Source organism: Mandrillus leucophaeus, unplaced genomic scaffold (genome assembly GCF_000951045.1).
Source record: "Mandrillus leucophaeus isolate KB7577 unplaced genomic scaffold, Mleu.le_1.0 Scaffold111, whole genome shotgun sequence".
Taxonomy (NCBI): Eukaryota; Metazoa; Chordata; class Mammalia; order Primates; family Cercopithecidae; genus Mandrillus; species Mandrillus leucophaeus.
Genome location: NW_012099321.1, coordinates 3,283,751 through 3,305,318, shown reverse-complemented (window position 1 = coordinate 3,305,318; position 21,568 = coordinate 3,283,751). Strand labels below are relative to the sequence as shown.

At 46.2% G+C, this 21,568-nt stretch overlaps 2 protein-coding genes across 6 annotated transcripts in view; one reads left to right on the top strand and one right to left on the bottom strand.

Annotated features, from left to right (window-relative positions):
• The first annotated feature begins 1,321 nt into the window (after positions 1–1,321).
• Positions 1,322–8,541, top strand: STAR (steroidogenic acute regulatory protein). The gene is made up of 7 exons (XM_011993134.1): positions 1,322–1,823; positions 3,816–3,929; positions 4,239–4,366; positions 5,753–5,911; positions 6,053–6,237; positions 6,878–6,971; positions 7,804–8,541. The coding sequence occupies exons 1-7, from the start codon at positions 1,760–1,762 to the stop codon at positions 7,915–7,917; spliced, it is 858 nt and encodes a 285-aa protein (XP_011848524.1). The 5' UTR covers positions 1,322–1,759; the 3' UTR covers positions 7,918–8,541.
• ASH2L (ash2 (absent, small, or homeotic)-like (Drosophila)) overlaps positions 8,114–21,568 on the bottom strand; it is a 39,844-nt gene continuing 26,389 nt past the window's right edge. For 3 of the 5 annotated variants that reach the window (XM_011993158.1, XM_011993145.1, XM_011993175.1), the window contains 4 exons: positions 17,409–17,501; positions 15,766–15,864; positions 13,616–13,675; positions 12,786–13,527 (listed from right to left, as the gene is read on the bottom strand). In XM_011993158.1, coding sequence (XP_011848548.1) covers positions 13,420–13,527; positions 13,616–13,675; positions 15,766–15,864; positions 17,409–17,501 — 360 coding nt within the window. In that variant the 3' untranslated portion in view covers positions 12,786–13,419. Of the gene's footprint in view, positions 8,451–12,785; positions 13,528–13,615; positions 13,676–15,765; positions 15,865–17,408; positions 17,502–21,568 lie in introns of those variants that run through there. The other 2 variants (XM_011993153.1, XM_011993166.1) reach the window with 2 other exon arrangements.

Here is a 21,568-nt window from a genome sequence, read left to right as displayed (position 1 = left end):
CTCAGCTCACTGCAACCTCCACCTCCCAGGTTCAAGCAATTCTCCTGCCTCAGCCTCCTGAGTAGCTGGGATTACAGGCGCCTGCCACCACGCCTGGCTAATTTTTGTTGTTTTGGTTTTTGTTTTTGTTTTGAGACAGAGTCTTGCTCTGTCACCCAGGCTGGAGTGCAGTAGCACGACCTTGGCTCACTGCAACCTCTGCCTCCCGGGTTCAAGTGATTCTCCTGCCTCAGTCTCCTGAGTAGCTGGGATTACAGGCATACGCTACCACACCTGGCTAATTTTTGTATTTTCAGTAGAGATGGGATTTCACCATGTTGGTCAGGCTGGTCTCAAACTCCCGACTTTGTGATCTGCCCGCCTTGGCCTCTCAAAGTGCTAGGATTACAGGCGTGAGCCACCCGCGCCCAGCCCATGCCCTGTCTTTTCAAGCTTTCAGCACATACCAAGACCCCCAGCCCAGCTCACCCAGACAAAGCTACTGGGGGGAAAGTGTGAGGAAGGGTGTGGGCATAGCCCAGGCCCTCATCTCCTCTCTGCTGTAAGCTGATAGGGCTGCACCCCCAACTCAGCCGTGAGAGGTCATCCTTGCTCCAGCACAGACTCCTGAGAAGACTCCTGACTCAGAACAGGACTTTGGGAAAGGTGGTTTCTAGAAATGGATGAGTAAATAAATGGACAATTGAATATGCCCAGCATCCTGGGGACCGCAGGAGGAACTGTGTACAGATGGCTTGAAGGCCAGAGGCTTGGGTTGTTGTCCTGGCCCTGCCACTGGCCAGCTGTTTGACCTTGAACAAGTCAGTTCCACTCTGTGGACTTCAGGGTCCTCTCCCAGAAGAACAGCAGCCGTACGGTCTCTACTGCCTGGTAAACACCCTGGCTCACTCTCCCGACACGGTGGTTCTCATAGTCTGTAGTCCACACAACACCTGCATTGCAACCACTGGGTATTTATTTATTTATTTATTTATGATGGAGTCTCACTCTGTCGCCCAGGCTGGAGTGCAGTGGCGCGATCTTGGCTCACTGCAACTCTGCCTCCTGGGTTCAAGTGATTCTCGTGCCTCAGCCTCCGGAGTAGCTGGGACTACAAGGGCCTGCCACCTCGCCTGGCTAATTTTTTGTATTTTTAGTAGAGACGAGGTTTCACCATGTTGGCCATGCTGATCTCGAACGCCTGATCTCAAGTGATCTGCCCACCTCGGCCTTCCAAAGTGCTGGGGTTATAGGCGTAAGCCACCCCGCCTGGCCAAGGGAAGTTTTTTTCTTTTCTTTTCTCTTTTTTTTAGCGCATATTTCTGAGCCTCAATTCCAGATCAGCTAAGCCTGGAGTTTCTGTAGACAAGGGCTAGAAATCTGCACTTTAAACTCTTGAAAACCACTATGTGCCTTCATCTAAGCTGCCCCTGCTTCTCTCCCCTCCATCCCTCCAGCCTGGCCCTGTCCTCCTCACTCTCCCCTGCACCCTCCCCCACCCCACACTCCCCACAAACGGCCAAAGCAGCAGTGTGAGGCAATCGCTCTATCCTTGACCCCTTCCTTTGCACAGTGAGTGATGGCATTTTTATCTCCTGATGATGATGCACAGCCTTCAGCGGGGGGCATTTAAGACGCAGAACACCAGGTCCAGGCTGCAGCTGCGGGACTCACAGGCGAAGCTTGAGGGGCTCAGGAAGGACAAAGAACCACTTCTTGAGAGAAGAGGCAGCAGCAGCAGCGGCAGCGACCCCACCACTGCCACATCTGCCAGGAAACAATGCTGCTAGCGACATTCAAGCTGTGCGCCGGGAGCTCCTACAGACACATGCGCAACATGAAGGGTGAGCGCTGCGGGAAGGAGGCAATGAGGGGTTGGCCAGCTCTCAGTGGATGAGGCTCAGGCCACCCAATTCTGATCCTAGTTGTGCCTCTTACTGGGTGAACCTGGGCAAGTTTCTTCCCTTCTTGAATCTCAGTTTTCCCCTCGGAAGAAGTGGGCTGGTTACTAAGATATAACCCTTTCAGATTCTGTAATTTCTGGTCTTCCCTCTAGGACTCCAATCTTTTTTTCTCCTTTTCTTTCATTTTTAATCTTTTTCTTTCTTTCATCCTTCTTTCCTTCTTCCTTTCCTTTCTTCCTTCCCCTTTTCCTTCGTTCGTTCTTTTTTTCTTCCGCCTTTTCTTTTTTTTTTTTGTTTGAATCAAGGTCTCTGTCACGGAGGCTGGAGTACAGTGGAACAATCATAGCTAACTGCAGCCTCAAACTCATGGGCTCAAACCATCCTCCCACCTCAGCCTCTTGAGTAGCTGGGACTACAGGCGTGCACCACCACAACCAGCTAGTTTTATTTATTTATTTATTTTTATTTTTATTAGAGACAAAGTCTTGCTGTATTGGTCACGCTGGTCTTGACCTCCTGGGCTCAAGGGATTCTCCCACCTTGGCCTCCCAAAGTGCTGGGATTACAGGTGTGAGCCACCACACCTGGCTTACTTTATTTATTTTGAGGCGGAGTCTCACTTGTTGCCCAGCCTGGAGTGCAGTGGCACGATCTCAGCTCACTGCAACCTCCGCCTCCCGGGTAGCTGGGATTACAGGTACACGCCAGGATGCCTGGCTAATTTTTGTATTTTTAGTAGAGACAGGGTTTTGCCTTGTTGACCAGGCTGGTCTTGAACTCCTGACCTCAGGTGATCTGCCTCCCAAACTGCTAGGATTATAGGCATGAGCCATGGCGCTCGGCCTATTTTATTTTTGAGGCAGAGTCTCACTCTGTTGCTTAGGCTGGAGTACAGTGGCACTATCTTGGCTCACTGCAGCCTCTGCCTCCCAGGTTCAAGCAATTCTCCTGCCTCAGCCTCTTGAGCGGCTGGGACCACAGGCATGCACCACCATGTGCGGCCATCTTTCTTGAAGTACTCCTGACTTTGCCTTCCTTCAGAGCTGGACAAGGCTTGTAGCAGGGGTACCCAGGAAAGTCTTGCCCACAGTGCCAGAGTAAATATTAGACTTGACTCCCACAGGCAAAAAAAGATGGAGGAGAAGAGAGACAGGGGAGTAAGATAGGTGGGCAAGGTAAAGAGAGAAGATGGTGGGGCTGGGAAGACTGTTATCATTGAATACCCAGAAAGGGACAGAAACCAGCTACAAGAAGCTACTTTTGTACAGCTGATTAGCATCCAAGGTCATTTGAATCCTCTGTTGCCACTGAAGGGTACACAAGTCAATCTAGACACGATCTTTCCAATTACACTGGATTGAATTAGCTACCTTTAGAGCGAGAAGCCATGCTTAGATCTGCAGCCGGCAGTGGGGTTGTCCTCACTAGATGGACAGGACTTCCCTGGCCCAGAATCCAGGGGCACACAGAGCAGCTTATGGCATGCAAGCACACAGACCTCATGCAATCACAGATTCATGCAATGCAAGCAGATTCAGGCAAGCACACAGACTCATGTAACCACAGACTCATGCAAGCACACAGACCTCAGGAGTTGTATTCTCCTTATGAAGTAGGATTTTTCTGGTTGTTTGAACACAGCTTCTTCCCCTTTTAGGGACAGAAACTCCAGCAGGATCTGGTATAGCCCGTCTCCAGGCAGGGCCAGGCCTGACCACCCCAGATGGAAGGCAGATTTCCGGACCCTGGAGCACTGTGGTGGGAGTTGGGGGCCTGGCTGTAGTTCAGATCCCTGCTAGAATCCTGTGTGCTCCTGAGCAAGTCACTGCCCTCTCCAAGCCAACTTCCTAATTTGTGACAAGATGAGGGGGTGGAATGGTCCATCTCTAAGGGGCTTTCCAGCTCCTAGACAAGGGTTCTTCCCTTCTGCAGGGCTGAGGCAACAGGCCGTGATGGCCATCGGCCAGGAGCTGAACCGGAGGGCCCTGGGGGGCCCCAACCCTAGCACGTGGATTAGCCAGGTTCGGCGGCGGAGCTCTCTGCTCGGTAAGTGCTGAGGCTTCTGGGCTCCTGGGGCTGGCAGGAGGCTCCCGGGAGGTGATGTGGTGCGTGTGGCCTGGGCTCCCCTCCTGCCCTTCCTTCATTTTGAAAGGACGTTCCCAGCCTAGAGTTCCTCAAGGCCAGATCCCCCTCCGGTCACCTGTGGTGGCTGTGTCTAACTCGAACAGCAGGCTGGCCCCTATGGCTTTAGTCCAGGCTCTTCAGAACAATGAGCAGACCCAGAGCTCCAGGGATGAGAGCTGGTGGAGGCTGGGAGAAGAAGGAAGTTCTGTTTCTCTTTGGCTGTGTACCCAGGTTCTCGGCTGGAAGAGACTCTCTACAGTGACCAGGAGCTGGCCTATCTCCAGCAGGGGGAGGAGGCCATGCAGAAGGCCTTGGGCATCCTTAGCAACCAGGAGGGCTGGAAGAAGGAGACCCAGCAGGTAAGCGTGGGGGAGAAGCCTGTGGTTCCTCCATGCTCTACAGCCATCCTCAAGGCCAGCTGGGGTTACTGTTCTTCCCAGAATTCCTGTCTCATGCAGCAGTCACTGGGTAGCAAGTGGTTTTAACTTGAGAACTCTCCTTTCCTGAGAATATATCCTCAGATAATGCTCTTCCCCCATAAAAGACACCCTGGAGAGTCCTGTTTGAGAAACACTATTCCTGTGTCCTTAGCTATAGAATAGGATTGCATCATGCACCCACTTGGCAGAGACCATGCAAGGGGGACTCCAAGTGCACGTGAGGCCTCATCGCCCTGGATCAGATATCCCAACGACGCCAAAGTGCACTGTCTGTGCTGTCAGCCCACATGTGACTGGGCTTGCAGGGGTGATGTGGGCTCACTCTGCAACAGGCCTGGACTAGAACACAGAGTGGTCCACAGCCTTCTGGGGTTCTCTGCGCTTGAGCACTGACCATCACTGGGGAGAGTAACCAGGCTCACGGTAAAGGCTGGCAGCTCCGTTATGGAGATTTTGGTGGCTTTACCTTCAGCAAAAGCTGACATGCTGCCCACTACCCAAAGTTCAGGTAGAACCCCTCCTTCCCTAAGTTCTCAGAGTAACAGAGTTAACAGACTACTAGTTTGGGAGTCAAGGAACCTGGGACTTAGATCGGCACTGCTCTTAGCTAAGGGTCCCTGGACCAATCACTGACTTTCTCTGGCCTCACATTCTTCTGGTGTGGAATGAGGTACTGAACTAAAACAAATCTTGAAGATCCCATTCAACATTCTATGTATCTAATCAAGCTGGTGTAAACCACTTTTCCTATTGCCAGGTTTCTCTCTTGGGATCTTTGAGCTTCTGAAGTCAAGTAAGAGTCTTTTCAGTTGGACCTACCCATACCACCATCATTCCCCAGCAAGACAAAGGGTCCAGGGGAGCTGGGTGCAGTGGCTCACACCTGGAGGACGAGATGGGAGAACTGCCTGAGCCTAGGAGTTTGAGACCAGCCTGGGCAACACAGGGAGATCTCATCTCTACAAAAAATTTAAAAATTAGCTAGGTGTAATGGTGCATGCCTGTAGTCCCAGATACTTGGGAGGCTGAGGCAGGAGGATTTGAGCCCAGGAGGTTGAGGCTGCAGTGACCCATGATTGTGCCACCTGTAAGCTGGGATTACAGGTGCCTGCCACCGTGCCTGGCTAATTTTTGTAGTTTTAGTAGAGCCGGGTTTCACCATCTTGGCCAGGCTGGTCTCATCCTCCTGACCTTGTGATCCATCTGCCTTGGCCTCCCAAAGTGCTGGGATTATAGGCGTGACCCACTGTGCCTGGCCAAGAATATTTTTGTCTAACCACCTTCTGGGGCTCCTTTCTCTGACAGGACAATGGGGACAAAGTGATGAGTAAAGTGGTCCCAGATGTGGGCAAGGTGTTCCGGCTGGAGGTCGTGGTGGACCAGCCCATGGAAAGGCTCTATGAAGAGCTCGTGGAGCGCATGGAAGCAATGGGGGAGTGGAACCCTAATGTCAAGGAGATCAAGGTGAGCAAAGTCCAGGTGCGGGTGGCAGGGGCCCAGGACAGCCCAGTGTAAATGCTGTATCAAAGAGAGGACCCCTAGCTATGGGGGGTGCTCAGCCCAACACAGGCTGAGTCGTGATTCTGGTTCCCCATGGCCTGGTAGGTCCTGCAGAAGATCGGAAAAGATACATTCATTACTCACGAGATGGCTGCAGAGGCAGCAGGAAACCTGGTGGGGCCCCGTGACTTTGTGAGCGTGCGCTGTGCCAAGCGCCGAGGCTCCACCTGTGTGCTAGCTGGCATGGCCACAGACTTCGGAAACATGCCTGAGCAGAAAGGTGTCATCAGGTAATACGGGCGGCAGGTTCCAAACCCCCCCTTCTAACACAGGCCTGCGGGTGCAGACCCAAGCATGTGGACTGCATCCCCAGCTCCAAGAAACCAACCCTTGGTGCACCCATGGCTTCCTTCTACAAAAGAACATACTTATTTACCAAAGGAGGGACAAAGACAAGATAGGCCCTACTTCGACAGCCAACAGCTTGTCCTGACCCTCCCAGAAAGTTTAAGAACCTTAATCATTTGCTGAAGCATGGGGCAGGGCTGAGGTTCAGCTGGTACGCTCAGGTACAGCTGTAATGTCAACTAAAATATTGAAATAATCCATACCACTCAGTACACCATGGCCTCCTGAATTTCCCAAGGCCCCAGCCCAGTCACCAGCCTGAATCCTTTCCCTGACCTCCCTGTAATCCAGCAACTAAAGGGCACAAGAGGCCTCAGGGGCCGCTCCAGCTACAAGCAGCCTTTATTCTGATGAGCTGGTAATCATGCCAATTGCCAAATAATTACCCTTTGCAAAGGGCAGTTCCCTGATAAAACTTAGAAAAGCAAGGTACCGTAGAAACGTGTATCTGTGGTACTAGTGTAAGCAGCCAGTGCAAGAGAGAACTCACAACTGTCCTGACTTGACTTCTCCATTTGCCAGGGCAGAGCACGGTCCCACTTGCATGGTGCTTCACCCACTGGCTGGAAGTCCCTCGAAGACCAAACTTACGTGGCTACTCAGCATCGACCTCAAGGTGAAGGGCATGAGAGGGGGATCTGGAGGGCAGGTGGTAGTGAGAAAAACAGGCTCTTCCCATCCCCACCATGCAACAGAAAGAATCCTCTTCTATTCTGATAGAAACACAGGCTGTAAGACAGGGAAGGGCCTTGAGTGATGGCCTAATTGCTACTCTACCATCTCCAAAGCCTGTGATGGCTCCCTCTTCTTTTTTTTTTTTTTTTTTTGTGACAGGGTCTCACTCTGTCACCCAGGCTGGAGTGCAATGGTGTGGTCTCGGCTCACTGCAAGTTCTGCCTCCTGGGTTCAAGCGATTCTTCCGCCTCAGCCTCCCGTGTAGCTGGGACTATAGGCGTGTGCCACCACACCCGGCTAATTTTTGTATTTTTAGTAGAGACGGGGTTTCACTATGTTGGCCAGGCTGGTCTCAAACTCCTGACCTCATGATCTGCCTGCCTTCCGAAATGCTGGGATTACAAGCGTGAGCCACTGTGCTCGGCCCTCTTCTGTTTCACAGTTAAGTTCAACTCTATATGTAGTTACCATTTTAGAAAGAAGGAAACTTAGGTCCAGAGATCTGAAGGGTGAAAAAGGCAATATAACTTGTTCATGGTCACACAGCTGGGAAGACCAGGCTGAAACATCTTGTTGGCTAGTCTTGTGCTTCTGAAAGTCATGACAGCAGAGCAGCAATGCAGTCCTCCCACCCTTGACCAGGCAACCCCAAGGCTGCACCTATTAACAGAGCTTGAAGACCAAGCCCCTGACAGCCTGTTTGTGACAGGGTGGAGTGTCTAGAGTGGGCCAAAACCCACAAGATGGCCAAATTCTCCTACCTCCTACTGCAGGGGTGGTTGCCCAAGAGCATCATCAACCAGGTCCTGTCCCAGACCCAGGTGGATTTTGCCAACCACCTGCGCAGGCGCCTGGAGTCCCGCCCTGCCTCTGAAGCCAGCTGTTGAAGACCAGCCTGCTATTCCCCAGTGTGCCCAGCTGCACTGGTATGCATGCTCATCGGGAGAATCCCTGCTGGAAGTCTGCAAGTCTAAGATCTCCATCTGGCGACAGTGGGATGGGTGGGGTTAGTGTTTAGAGTATGACACTAGGATTCAGATTGGTAAAAGTTTTTAGCACCAAGAAAACAGGGATGAGGCTCTTGGATTAAAAGGTAATTTAATTCACTGATTAGCTATGACATGAAGGTTAAGGCCCCTAAAATAATTGTAAAACTCTTTTTCTGGGCCCTTACATTCCCACCTAAAACCATCTTTAAAATGCTAGTGGCTGATATGGGTGTGGGGGATGCTAACCACAGGGCCTGAGAAGTCTTGCTTTACGGCTCAAGAATGCCATGCACTAGCAGTGCGTGTGTACAAAGCAGAATCTCAGAGTGTCTCCTGCAGCCCTCTGTTCCTCCCATTCACTGCACAGCAACACCACAGAACAAGCAGCGCCCCACAGTGGGTGCCTTCCAGAAATATAGTCCAAGCTTTCTCTATGGAAAAAGACAAAACTAATTAGTAGACAGGTTTCCCTATTGCTTCCATAGGCACCCGTCAGAATAAAGAATCATAATTCACACAAAACATCAGTCTGTATGTTTTCATATCATACTGTTAAAAAAAAAATCTATGCAGCTGGGCACGGTGGCTCACGCCTGTTATCCCAGCATTTTGGGAGGCCAAGGTGGGTGGATCACAAGGTCAGGAGATCGAGACCATCCTGGCCAACATGGTGACACCCTGTCTCTACTAAAATACAAAAAATTGTGGTGGTGCACACCTGTAGTCATAGCTACTTGGGAGGCTGAGGCAGGGGAATCGCTTGAACCCGGGAGGCGGAGGTTGTAGTGGGCCAAGATTGTGCCACTGCATTCCAGCATGGGTGACAGAGTGAGACTCTGTCTCAAAAAAAAAAAAGAAAAAAATCTATGCTAGTAGATTACAACTCTACACTAGAGGAGTCCTGGACAAAGCTTTCAATTAGTCAAACTAAATTAGACAGGCTCATTAAAAGGAAAAGAACTACTGGGAAATTATGCAATTCAATTATTTAGACTATGTTACCAGGATCCTTCGTAAAAATTTAATTTCCATAAGCACAAACCTACATGAGTTTTTAAATTTTTTTTTTTTTTTTGAGAGAGTCTTGCTCTGTCACCCAGGCTGGAGTGCAGTGGCACAATCTCGGCTAACTATAAGCTCCGCCTCCTGGGTTCACGCCATTCTCCTACCTCAGCCTCCCGAGTAGCTGGGACTACAGGTGCCCGACACCATGCCCGGCTAATTTTTTTGCTGTATTTTTTAGTAGAGACGGGGTTTCACCATGTTGGTCTGGCTGGTCTCGATCTCCTGACCTCATGATCCACCCACCTCAGCCTCCCAAAGTCCTGGGATTATAGGCGTGAGCCACCGCGCCGAGTTCTTAAAGAATTCTATGAGCAATAGCTGATTAATGGGCCCTGGAAGAGGAAGATTATAACTGAGAATGTTTATTTACCTAATTAAAATTAAAGGCAGTGCCAAATATGAGAGAATAAACAATATTAGTTAACATTTCTCTTATTTATGATGCCAGTTAGTAGTAAGATAATTCCACAGCTGTCAACTTTGTTTGGGGCTGGCAACTTCTCTGCTTAAATAGGCTAAACTTTAGTATTTTGGGAGAAGTGGCTGGAAGAAGGGGTAATATGGTGAAAGCAAATTTCCTTTCTCAAAAGTCAAGAGAATTTATGCGAGGTGGCTCCCGCCTGTAATCCCAACCCTTTGGAAGGCCAAGGCAGGCGATCGCCTGACGGGGGAGACCAGCCTGACTAACATGGAGAAACCCCATCTCTACTAAAAATACAAAATGAGCTGGGCGTGGCGGTGCATGCCTGTAATCCCAGCTACTTGGGAGGCTGAGGCAGGAGAATTGCCTGAACCCGAGAGGCGGAGGTTGCAGTGATCCAAGATCGAGCCACTGTACTCCAGTCTGGGCGACAGAGCGAGGGTGTCTTAAAAAAAAAAAAAAAAAATTATACACACACGCACACACTGGGATGGGAGGGTAGGGAGGATGAAAAAAATCACCATCACCACGTGAAAGTTTTCCATTCTTGTTTTAACAGCATTGATGATTTGCACCATTTGGAGACAGAGCTCTGGCTTATTTATTAGAAAGCAGGAACTGGGCACAGTGGTGCCCACCCACAATGCCAGCTACTCTGAAGGCTGAGGTGGGAGAACTGCTGGAGGGCAGTTTGAAACCAGTCTGGGCAAGATAGTAAGACCTCATCTCAAAAAAAAAAAAGACAAAGGAGTTGATGAAACCAAATTATGACAAACTAAATTAAAAAACAGCATTAGTGGGAACACTGTGGTATTTATTATTAAAATTTTACAACTAGTAGAGGTATTTATTATAATTTATTCGGATTGTTTCTTAGTTCATTTTTGGCATGGATAAAATTATTGTTTACCTAAGTGCCTCAGAGTTGAGAGAGGATAGTTGTAGAGAAGTATTTCTCAAATGGAATTATCATCCACTACCAGCTAAGAGAAAACAGTTACGTGTTTAAAGATATCTTAAAGCAACATATGTTCTAGTTTCAAGAGAACAGGCTGACAGTCAAGAAATGGGCTTTTAACAAACCCACTCGTTTGCTGGATTCTAATTGCCTCCTTCAAACTATGTAATTGTGCCTTTCTGGTCTCTGTGGAGATATTTTCCACTTGTTTTACACTGGAATAAAACAAGTTATCACTGTTGATCTGATTACAGAAACTATTTTATATAGGACTATGTGAAGAGTAGATATTCTCTGAGCCCTTCAAATGAACTGTATTAAAACACACACACACTTTTGATGTTTGAGAAGAACATCATTACCTGTAACCTTTGATTTGTGAAAATGAAATATATACAGAAAGCTAATTTTATAATTTAGATGGAGAGTGGGTATACAACTTATATATGGTAATTTCTATTACAAAGAATTAACATTCAGCTTCCTCTAAATAACACCACCCTCATTTTCTTGGAGTCCCTCAAACTCCGATGACCTAGAAGCTTTATAACCAGGTCTGCCCTTGAAGACCAGCTCATGCATTAATAGGTGTCTAGGGCTGAGCCTCAGCCTCCAATCACACTCGACCTGTACAAGTTTTCCTGTTCAGAGATACAGAGTGGCCAAATCAACCTGTCTGGGTGATTCATTAGGAGACAAATACATTAGTCAATGCTACTATGTTAAAATACCAATATTGTCTTGAAGTGTGGGAACTCTCTTAAACAGGAAAATGACAAGATATTCAGAAGAGCCACAGGCTTAACATGGTGACTCTGCAGCAGCATGTCACCCTCCATGTGGTGAGCCACTCTATCTATTAACCAAGGTAGAGAGGTAAATGCAAGAGAGTCTTTGGGCAATCCTGGGAGGGCTGTCTTTGCTGTAAGACTGATGTATTGAAAAAGGAAGACAGGCCGGGCGTGGTGGTTCACGCCTGTAATCCCAGCCACTTTGGGAGGCTGAGGTGGGCACATCATGAGGTCAGGAGATCGAGATGATCCTGGATAACCCACTGAAACCCCGTCTCTACTAAAAATACGACAAAAAATTAACCTGGTGTGGTGGCACGTGCCTGTAGTCCCACCTACTCAGGAGGCCGAGGCAGGAGAATTGCTTGAACCCGGGAGGCAGAGGTTGCAGCGAGCTGAGATTGTGCCACTGCACTCCAGCCTGAGTGACAGAGCGAGACTCCATCTCAAAAAAACAAAATAAAACAAAACAGAAACAAAAAAAAAAAAAAAAGAAAAGAAAAGAAAAAGGAAGACAAGGAAACTATATAGGAATCCAAAAGGAAGGTTTATTTTTTATTTTTATTTTTGGACACAGGGTCATGCTCTGTTGCCCAAGCTGGAGTGCAGTGGTGCAAACATGGCTCACTGCAGCCTGGAACTCCTGGGCCCGAGGGATCCTCCCACCTAAGCCTCCAAAGTAGCTGGGACTACTAGCATGTGTCATCACGTCTGGCTAATTTTTTACTGAGAAGGAGTTTTACTATGTTGCCCAGGCGGTCTTGAACTCCTGGTCTTGAGCAATCTTTCTGTCTTAATGTCTCAAAATGCTGGGATTATAGGCATGAGCCACGGTGCCTGGAAGGCTCATTCTTACATTTCAGTCTTTAATAGTCTGAAAACCGCCCTTTAGCCATCAGCTAAGGGCAAAGGAAGATAAGCAAGACAGGAAACCACCTGCACATATCAACATCCACGTTCCAAGGGAAGACCAGGAGGGAGACCATTAGCCCTTTTTTTGTTTTGTTTTTGTTTTTTTGTTTTTTTTGAGACGGAGTCTCGCTCTGTCGCCCAGGCTGGAGTGCAGTGGCCAGATCTCAGCTCACTGCAAGCTCCGCCTCCCGGGTTTACGCCATTCTCCTGCCTCAGCCTCCCAAGTAGCTGGGACCACAGGCGCCCGCCACCTCGCCCGGCTAGTTTTTTGTACTTTTTAGTAGAGACGGGGTTTCACCGTATTAACCAGGATGGTCTCGATCTCCTGACCTCGTGATCCGCCCGTCTCGGCCTCCCAAAGTGCTGGGATTACAGGCTTGAGCCACCGTGCCCGGCCGCATTAGCCCTTTAAAATTCTTGTTCCTTTCCTCAAGGTGGCAGATTTTCACAGGAAATGGGGTGGCTGATTGGCAAGAATAGGAGCAACAGGAAAGCGGCCAAAACACAAGTCAGAAACCTGGCTCTTCCTCCCAGTGCCAGCTCCCTTCCTCATGCTGCTTACATTTCTGAACACTGTCACCAAGAGGCACCCAACCTGAAGGGAAGCAAAGTGTCACACAAACTTCAAAACAAGTTTTATTTGGGAAGAGTTTCTCATTTTGTTAAAGCTGCAAGCAAGTTTCTTTCACAATTACACTTCTAGAGATCTAGTAGTTTTAGGGATCTCAGTGTTCAAAAGTATATTTCAAAATGAACAACAAAACCAAACCCACACCAAAGGGAAATAGCGTTTAGATTGGTTTGGAATGTGTAGCCATTGATTTCAGGTGTTCTCAGAAACAGGTTACCATTTCCTTGGAAAACAGGTGGGATGGAGTCAATGCCCACAGAAGGAAATGTCTTTCAAATAAGTTACTCAGACAATATTATTCACTCTTTAGAAAATATAGTAGGATAACAAGTCACAGCTGGCAGGGTATGCAGTACAGCACTGATTTCACAGGGGGCTTACACAATCCTGGAGTCAGCGGTTGTTGGCTTGTGGTACACAAAATAAGAGCAGTCACTGGAAGTTGGGAGAAAATGGTGAAAGGCAGGCAGTCTCCTGTAGTCCTACCCAGCCTTTTAACTTGCTAAAAGGAGAGGCTGTGTTTTGTAGCATCTTTGGGAGAACATTTGAGACAGTTCAAAAACAAAAACAAAACCCCCAGTATTATTCCCCAAAAAGTCCTTGACAGAAAAGAGGGACCTGGTCAGGGTTCCCACGGGGGACTGCGCCTCCCATCCACTTCTGTCTCCACGTGATACAAGACGTCAGCCAGGGTGTGCTCTACCACGGCGCCCCAGCCCATGTCACTCATCTGCAGGAGGAATTAGAAACAGAACACGGTGACTAGAGCAGCCACGGCAATGCCGAGGATGCATGCAGGCATTTGTAATGTTACTCACAGGGCGGTAAGTGAGATCCTTCGGAGGATACTTGAAGCATGGTCCAAAATTAATGGAAACCTGGAGCGAATTCAATTCAAGCAGACATGGAAAAAATGAACAAAAAATATTGGAAAAGTTAATTTGACACAGGAAATTTTCACTTTAAACGTGGCTACAATACTTGGGGGATAAATGGAACAAATGAGATATATATTAAATATTACTAAAAGTGGTCAACATCCTGATGTCCATTAAGAATTATGTAACTAAAAAAGATCAGTGTTGATTTTTGTTGTCAAAGAAAATAAAAATTCAGGATCCCAATTTGCTCTGTCAAAAGGAAAAAATTAAGCTGAAAGCTGAGTCATGCAAGAAACTGCCTTTCCTTTTGTTGCTAAGCAGACACCTACAGATAAAAGCTTAAATATCCCCATAGGCAGCTACTTTATGTTCACCTTACCTTATGTGAAGTACCGATTTACTGGGCATGAGATGAATACATAATTGACTTTCCCCTATCTGCTCCTTTTCTCTTGCAACATGTGGATGACGATACCCTCCCACTTTCCCCTCCAGCCCGCATTTCCCCTTTATTTTACTTTTTATTTTTTTGAGACAGGCTCTGACTCTGTTGTCCAGGCTGCAGCGCCAACAATGTGATCATGGTTCACTGCACCCTTGACCTCCTGGGCTCAGCGGATCCTTCCACCTCAGCCTCCCAAGTAGCTGGGACTGCAGGCATGTACCACCAGGCCTGGCTAATTTTTTGTATTTTTTGTAGACAGGAGTTTTTGCTATGTTGCCCAGGCTGGTCTCAAGGTCCTGGGTTCAACTGATTCTTATATTGGCCTCCCAAAGCACTGGGATTACCACCATGAGCCACTCCGGCCAGCCCTTTTTTTTAAAATTTTTAAGTCATCAAATTCATCCTTGGAGAAAGGCACAGACCACAGACTGTTTCTGTGATTCTGTGTTTTTTTCTTATGGGCAGGTCCTTAACTTTGGCAAAATAAACTTCTAAATTGATTGAGATCTGTCTCAAGACAGTTTTTGGTTTACACTGTTTACAACCTAAAGATTTCCTTTTTTTTACCTGCTTCAATGGTGCCTACTGACAGACTGAAAATACATGGAAATCTTCATGCATTAACTTTTCTTTTTCTTTCTTTTTTGAGACGGAGTCTTGCTCTGTCACCAGGCTGGAGTGCAGTGGCATGATCTTGGCTCACTGCAACCTCTGCCTCCCGGGTTCAAGTGATTCTCCTGCCTCAGACTCCTGAGTAGCTGGAGTTACAGGCATGTGCCACTAAGCCCAGCTAATTTTTGTATCTTCAGTAGAGATGGGGTTTCGCCATGTTGGCCAGGCTGGTCTCGAACCCGACTTCAAGTGATCCGCCCACCTTGGCCTCCCAAAGTGCTGGGATTACAAGCGTGAGCCAGTGCACCCGGCTCCAACTTTTCTATGTATCTACATCTGTGTCTACCTACCTACCTACCTACCTACCTATATATTTTTAAGACCAATAGACCCTAATGATAGTACCCTTCTTCATGTTGGATCATATTTAAAAAAAAAAAAAACCTGCCAGATATAGTAGCTCATGCCTATCTGTAATCCCAGCACTTTGGGAGGCTGAGCTGGGAGAACTGCTTGAGCCCATGACTTTGAGACCAGCCAGGGCAATGTAGTGAGATCCTGTCTCTACCAAAACAAAAACCAAAAAATGAGCACACCCCAGCTACTCAGGAGGCTGAGGTGGATCATTTGTGCCCAGGAGGTCAAGGCTATGGTGAGCCTATGCAACAGAGTGAGACACTGTCTCAAAAAAAAAATGAATGTAAGCAACAATGACTAATAATGGTGGGTTATCATGACATCCCACCAGGAGGATCTGTGTATGTGCATTTTTATCCTTCCTACTGAAGAGTAACACCACACCACGCACTCAAGGGAAAAGTATAGCACACACTAATTGCAGGACCTTTTTCTATCTAGCAAATACTCCCTAAGATGCCCAAGCTGTTTTTGGACTAAACAGTAATGGTAGCAACACACATGCAACTCTAAGGCTGCTTGGATTTCTTTCCAGCACTCAGTAGCTTTGTCATCGCAACCCATTCATCTGCTTCCCTCAAGTTTTGCCCATGGGATGGAAACATGTACGTACCGTGCAGCTCTTGTACAGTGAGATGGCTGGAAAGTAAACCCCCTCAAAAATATCTTTGTAAGCCACACCTTGATTGACACCATTTTTATAAAATATTATCTGGAACAAAAACCATGATTTTACTTCAGAATTGTAAAAAAGAACAAAAAAAGAACTCTCTAGGAAAATACGTTAGAAGTGCTGCTGCCGGACTGCTAATCACACACTCAAAGACAGTACATAACTTGTGTAATAACAGTATCTTCAATTTTTATAATACTTTTGATTTTTCAAGCATGTTAATCTGCACTATTCAGGCTTCTTTTTTTCTTTTTTGAGACAGGATCTCACTCTGTCACCCAGGCTGAAGTGCAGTGGTGTGATCTTGGCTCACTGCAGCCTCAACCTCCTTGGCTCAAGTGATCCTCCCACATCAGCCTCCTAAGTAGCTGGGACTACAGGCATACACCACCATATCCAGCTAATTAAAAAAAATTTTTTATAGAGACAGGATCTCACTATATTGCCCAGGCTGGTCTCAAACTCCTGGGCTTTGTTTTCTGAATTCCTGTGCTACATATACCAAACAGTTCTATACTTTATTATTCATTGCATTGTATTTATAAAAGTAAGCTGGGAGGCCGAGGAGAGAGGATTACTTGAGGGCAGGAGTTCAAGACTAGCCTGGGCAACATAGTGAGACCTCATCTCTACAATCTTTTTTTTTTTTAAAGCAAGCTGGCCTTCCATGGACTCCTTGGGACCACACCTGTTTAAGAGTGCTTATTTATCAATCCCTTTCCCTTGTGTCAGTTCTCACTTCTGTTTTTTCACTTTGAAGTTCTCTAAGACTCTTACGTCACATCTCTGGATTCTCATGTTCTTCCCTTTCTCTCCCAGAATTAGACTGAATATTCTCTCTTGACCACTTCAGTTCTTCAGAAAAGGCTGCCTTCTCTTCTTAGCAAGAGGGGGCTTTCTGGTTATTACATCTTTAGATCTAATAATTTTTTCTCTTTAGTATTTCTTTCCTAAAAACAGCTGAAACTCTACTTTATTTCACCTACATCTCCCTGTATTAGTGTCCTGGGTGGCTTTACAGCATTAGCATTTTTACAAAAAAAAAGTTTCCAGCTTAACTTTCTTCCTCTCCACCCAACTTCCCTTTTTATTTTTGGCCCTTGTGGTTGGCCCAGATGTGCCAGCCTTTCTCTGACTGTGCTATGACCTTGGGCAGACATGTTTCCAGCAACTCCGGAAGTGGAGGCAGAGAAAGTTCTGAAGGACATTGAGTGAGACATTACAGCTCCTAGTGCCACTGGACCACACCACAAGGTCTACTCTCCCACTCCAGGTTCCCTCCCTTTGGACTTGATACCTCCTCTGATAAAGAATAAAGACACTGGATTTGCTTCCTCAGTCTCTTACAGATTTCTCTACAGAATGATCCTGAAAGAACAGGATCATGCCTCTAACAGCAGCAGCATGGTACTACATAAAGAGCAAAACACAATAAGCAGAGGGCGAGCTTGCCACTGGCTAGTGGGGCTACCAGATTCCCCTTTGTTCCCCTTTGGGCCTTGTGTTCCTCACTTTTATAATGAAGGAATGGGTCCTAACCCTCAAGGCCTTATGATTCTAATTTTCTTATGGCCATGACTCACCTCACTATGGGGAGTCTGTTTCAGGCTCTTCTCTGCTTTATCCACAAAATCTTTTTCCTCAAAATACAAATAACTCTTGAATTTTATCAAAGCCTTGAAAACCAAGAAAGAAAAAAAAGCACAATAAAGCATTGGCTCCATCATCATGGAAAAAAATGCATCCGCACACAAAGCGTTAACCCCTTGAGCTCTACAACAGATATTAAAAATCTTTGCAGTTGAGTTTTGCTAGATTTTGAATTATTACACACTTCTTAAAAAATACCAGATGGCACATGTTTATTAAAACATTTTCAGAAGGCCTTTAGTAAGAAATGTGAAAAAATACTTAATAATATAAATACATACACACCACAATAAAAATACCCATAAAAGTGGCTAAATTCACACATCTTTTCCAATAATCTCACTGAAAGAAATGACAAGTTTCTTGAGTCTACAATCTCGTACTCTTTTTTTTTTTTTTTGAGATGGAGTTTTGCTCTTGTTGCCCAGGCTGGAGTGCAATGGTGCGATCTCTTCTCACTGCAACCTCCATCTCCCGGGTTCAAGTGATTCTCCTGCCTCAGGCTCCCGAGTAGCTGGGATTACAGGTGCCCACCACCACACCAGGCTAATTTTTTGTATCTTTAGTAGAGATGGGGTTTCACTATGTTGGCCAGGATGGTCTCAAACTCCTGACCTCAGGTGATCCAGTCGCCTTGGTCTCCCAAAGAGCTGGGATTACAGGCGTGAGCCACCGAGCCCAGCCTATTCTTTTTTTATTTTTTTGAGACAGTCTCACTCTGTCACCTAGGCTGGAGTGCAGTGGTGTGATCTTGGCTCACTGCAACCTCGGCCTCCCAGGTTCAAGCAATTCTCCTGTCTCAGCCTCCCAGGCAGCTGGGATTACAGGCATGCGCCACCACACCCGGCTACTTTTTGAATTTTTAGTAAAGACAGGGTTTCACCATGTTGGCCAGGCTGGTCTCGAACTCCTGACCTCTGGTGATCTGCCTGCCTCAGCTTCCCAAAGTGCTGGGATTACAGGCATGAGCCTCCGCACCAGACTACAATCCCTTATTGTATGAAAATATTTTGAAGGTGGCCGGGCGCGGTGGCTCAAGCCTGTAATCCCAGCACTTTGGGAGGCCAAGACGGGCGGATCACGAGGTCAGGAGACCGAGACCATCCTGGCTAACACGGTGAAACCCTGTCTCTACTAAAAATACAAAAAAATTAGCCGGGGGTGGTGGTGGGTGCCTGTAGTCCCAGCTACTTGGGAGGCTGAGGCAGGAGAATGGCATGAACCCAGGAGGTGGAGCTTGCAGTGAGCTGAGATCTGGCCACTGCACTCCAGCCTGGGTGACAGAGCGAGACTCCATCTCAAAAAAAAAAAAAAGAAAGTATTTTGAAGGTCACCTTCTTCCACGTCCTAGTTTCCCATTTGTTCCCACAGGTGGTCTCTGGGTCGCCTCTTTCTTACTGGTTCTTAAGAGTCTATTTATTCACTTCCAGACAAATATATGACATTAATTTTAAAAATTTCAATTTCTTAACATATATATGTATTAAACATGGTTAGAAAAAAAGAATTCCCAAGATATACAAGCATATAAAATGAGAGTCTCTCTCTCTCTCTTACTATGTCCCTTATCCTCAGTTTCCCCTGCAAAAAGTAATCACCGTTCCAGTGTCCTTGTATCCTTTCAGAGAATCCAGGCATATATTGTCTTCAAAATTAAAAAACACACGTGGCCGAGCGCAGTGGTTCACGCTTCTAATCCCAGCATTTTGGGAGGCTGAGGCAGGCAGATCACATGAGGCCAGGAATTCGAGACCAGCCTGGCCAACATGGCGCAACCCCGTCTCTACTAAAAATATAAAAATTAGCTGGGCGTGGTGGTGCACGCCTGTAATCCTGGCTACTTAGGAGGCTGAAGCAGGAGAATTGCTTGAACCTGGGAGGCGGAGGCTGCAGTGTGCCGAGATTGCATACCACTGCATTCCAGCCTGGGTGACAGAACGAGACTCTCTCAAAATAAAACACCAGATAAACATACGAAAGAAAAAAAAAAAAAGAAAGAAAAAAAAAAAGGCCCAAAAAGCCATACAAATAGTAACATATTATAGGTTTTGTCTTGCATCTGAGTTTTTAACTTGGCAACTACGTTAGAGACCATTTTATAATCAGTATATATGTGGATTTTGAATAGATCCATAGTAGCCTGTCATGTGGACATGTCACTAAAAATTATTTATTTATTTATTTATTTATTTATTTTTGAGACAGTCTTGTTCTCTGTCACCCAGGCTGGAGTTCTCTGGCACGATCTTGGCTCACTGCAACCTCTGTCCTCTAGGCTCAAGTAGACTTAAGATTCTCATGCCTCAACCTCTTGAGTAGCTGAGATTACAGGTGTGTGCCATCACACCCAACTAATTTTTGCATTTTTTGTAGAGACAGGGTTTCACCATGTTGCCCAGGCTGGCCTCGAGCTCCTGGCCTCAAGTGATTTGCCTGCCTTGGCCTCCCAAGCATGGAGCCACAGTGCCTGGTCAAAAAATTTGTTTTTTTCCAATTAAAAAAAAAAATTTTTTTTTTTTATAATGTAAATGAATCATTGAAAAAACTCCTACAGAATCCTTTAAGTGCAGACCTCTGTGTTCTGTAAAACCAGGCATTAGTGTGGTATATATTTAAAGAGTTCCAGAAGGCAGGATGGTACAATAAGAGTCAGGAGTGTGATATAATCAATAAAAATGAGACTGTAGGCTGCTTATTATTAGAATAAACTCAGAGTACTTTCACTATCAAATTTAAAGAGTTACTCTAAAGCTGTGATAACCAAGACACTGTGATACGGGCATAAAAGACAAGAAATAGATCACTGAAATACAGAGCTCTAAAGTAAACCTTTCCTTAACACAAACATCTGATTTTCAATAAAGGCATCAAAGAAATCCAGTGGAGAAAGGAAAGAGTTAACATATGGTGCTGGGATAATTGTGTAATCATATGGAAAATTAATTTCCATACTATATGTAAAAATTAATGTGGCCAGGCACAGTGGCTCATGCCTATAATCCCAGCACTTTGGGAGGCCGAGACAGGTGGATTATCTGAGGTTAGGAGTTCAAGACCAGCCTGACCAACATGGTGAAACCCTGTCTCCACTAAAAATACAAAAATTAGCTGGGTGTGGTGGTGGGTGCCTGTAATCCCAGCTAATCGGGAGGCTAAGGCTGGAGAATTGCTTGAACCTGTGAGGCGGAGGTTGCAGTGAGCCAACATCGTGCCATTGCACTCCAGCCTGGGCAACAGAGCGAAACTCCATCTACAGAAAAAAAAAAAAAAAAAAATTAATCCAAGGTAAATTAGAGACCTATGTGTAAAAGCTAAAACCATAATATTTTCAAAGGAAAACATGGGAGAACATCTTCATGACTGGGAGTAGCCAAAGATTTTGTTTTAATTCATGGAAAGAAATAACTATAAAAGAAAAATTTGATAAATTAGACTTCATAAAAATTAAAACTTTGGTTCCTCAGAAGACACTATTAAGTGCAGTGACTCATGCCTGTAATCCTAGCATTTTGGGAGGCTGAGGCAGGCGGATTGCTTGAGCCCAGCAGTTCAAGACCAGCCTGGGCAACATGGAAAAAAAACCCCAAAAAAACCCTGTTTCTACCAAAAAAATTTAAACTTAAAAAAAAAATGAACAGACAAGTCTCAGAATAGCAATATTAACAGGGAAAATATTTGAAGAGAAACTTCACAAAAAAACAGGTGAGTGGCTGAAAAGCACATGAAAAATGTCCAGTATGTCATCAAAGAAATGCTAATTTAACTCACAATGAGATATTACTATACACCCATCAAAATGGCTACAATTAAGTTGACAATCATAAATGTCAGCAACTAAAACTCTCATACATGGTGGGAAAAGAGTTTGGCAATTTCTTATAAAGCTGAATATGTAACTATCCAATGATCCAAAATGACTTGTACAAGAATATTCATAGCATCTTGTTCATAGTAGCCCCAAACCTGAGATGGCCCAAGTGTCTGTCAGTAGGAAAACGCATAAACACACTGGGGCACATTCATGCAATGCAGTACTATCCTGCACTGAAAAGGGTGTGCAGATATATGCAGCAACATGGACGACTCTCAAAAG

What these genes read in the sequence shown, in the direction of transcription:
- STAR (XM_011993134.1), top strand. Translation starts at nt 1,760, where the DNA reads ATGCTGCTAGCGACATTCAAGCTGTGCGCCGGGAGCTCCTACAGACAC. An exon ending in ACACATGCGCAACATGAAGG is followed by an intron (nt 1,824 to 3,815) that starts GTGAGCGCTGCG and finishes TCCCTTCTGCAG; the next exon opens with GGCTGAGGCAACAGGCCGTG. An exon ending in TACTCAGCATCGACCTCAAG is followed by an intron (nt 6,972 to 7,803) that starts GTGAAGGGCATG and finishes CTCCTACTGCAG; the next exon opens with GGGTGGTTGCCCAAGAGCAT.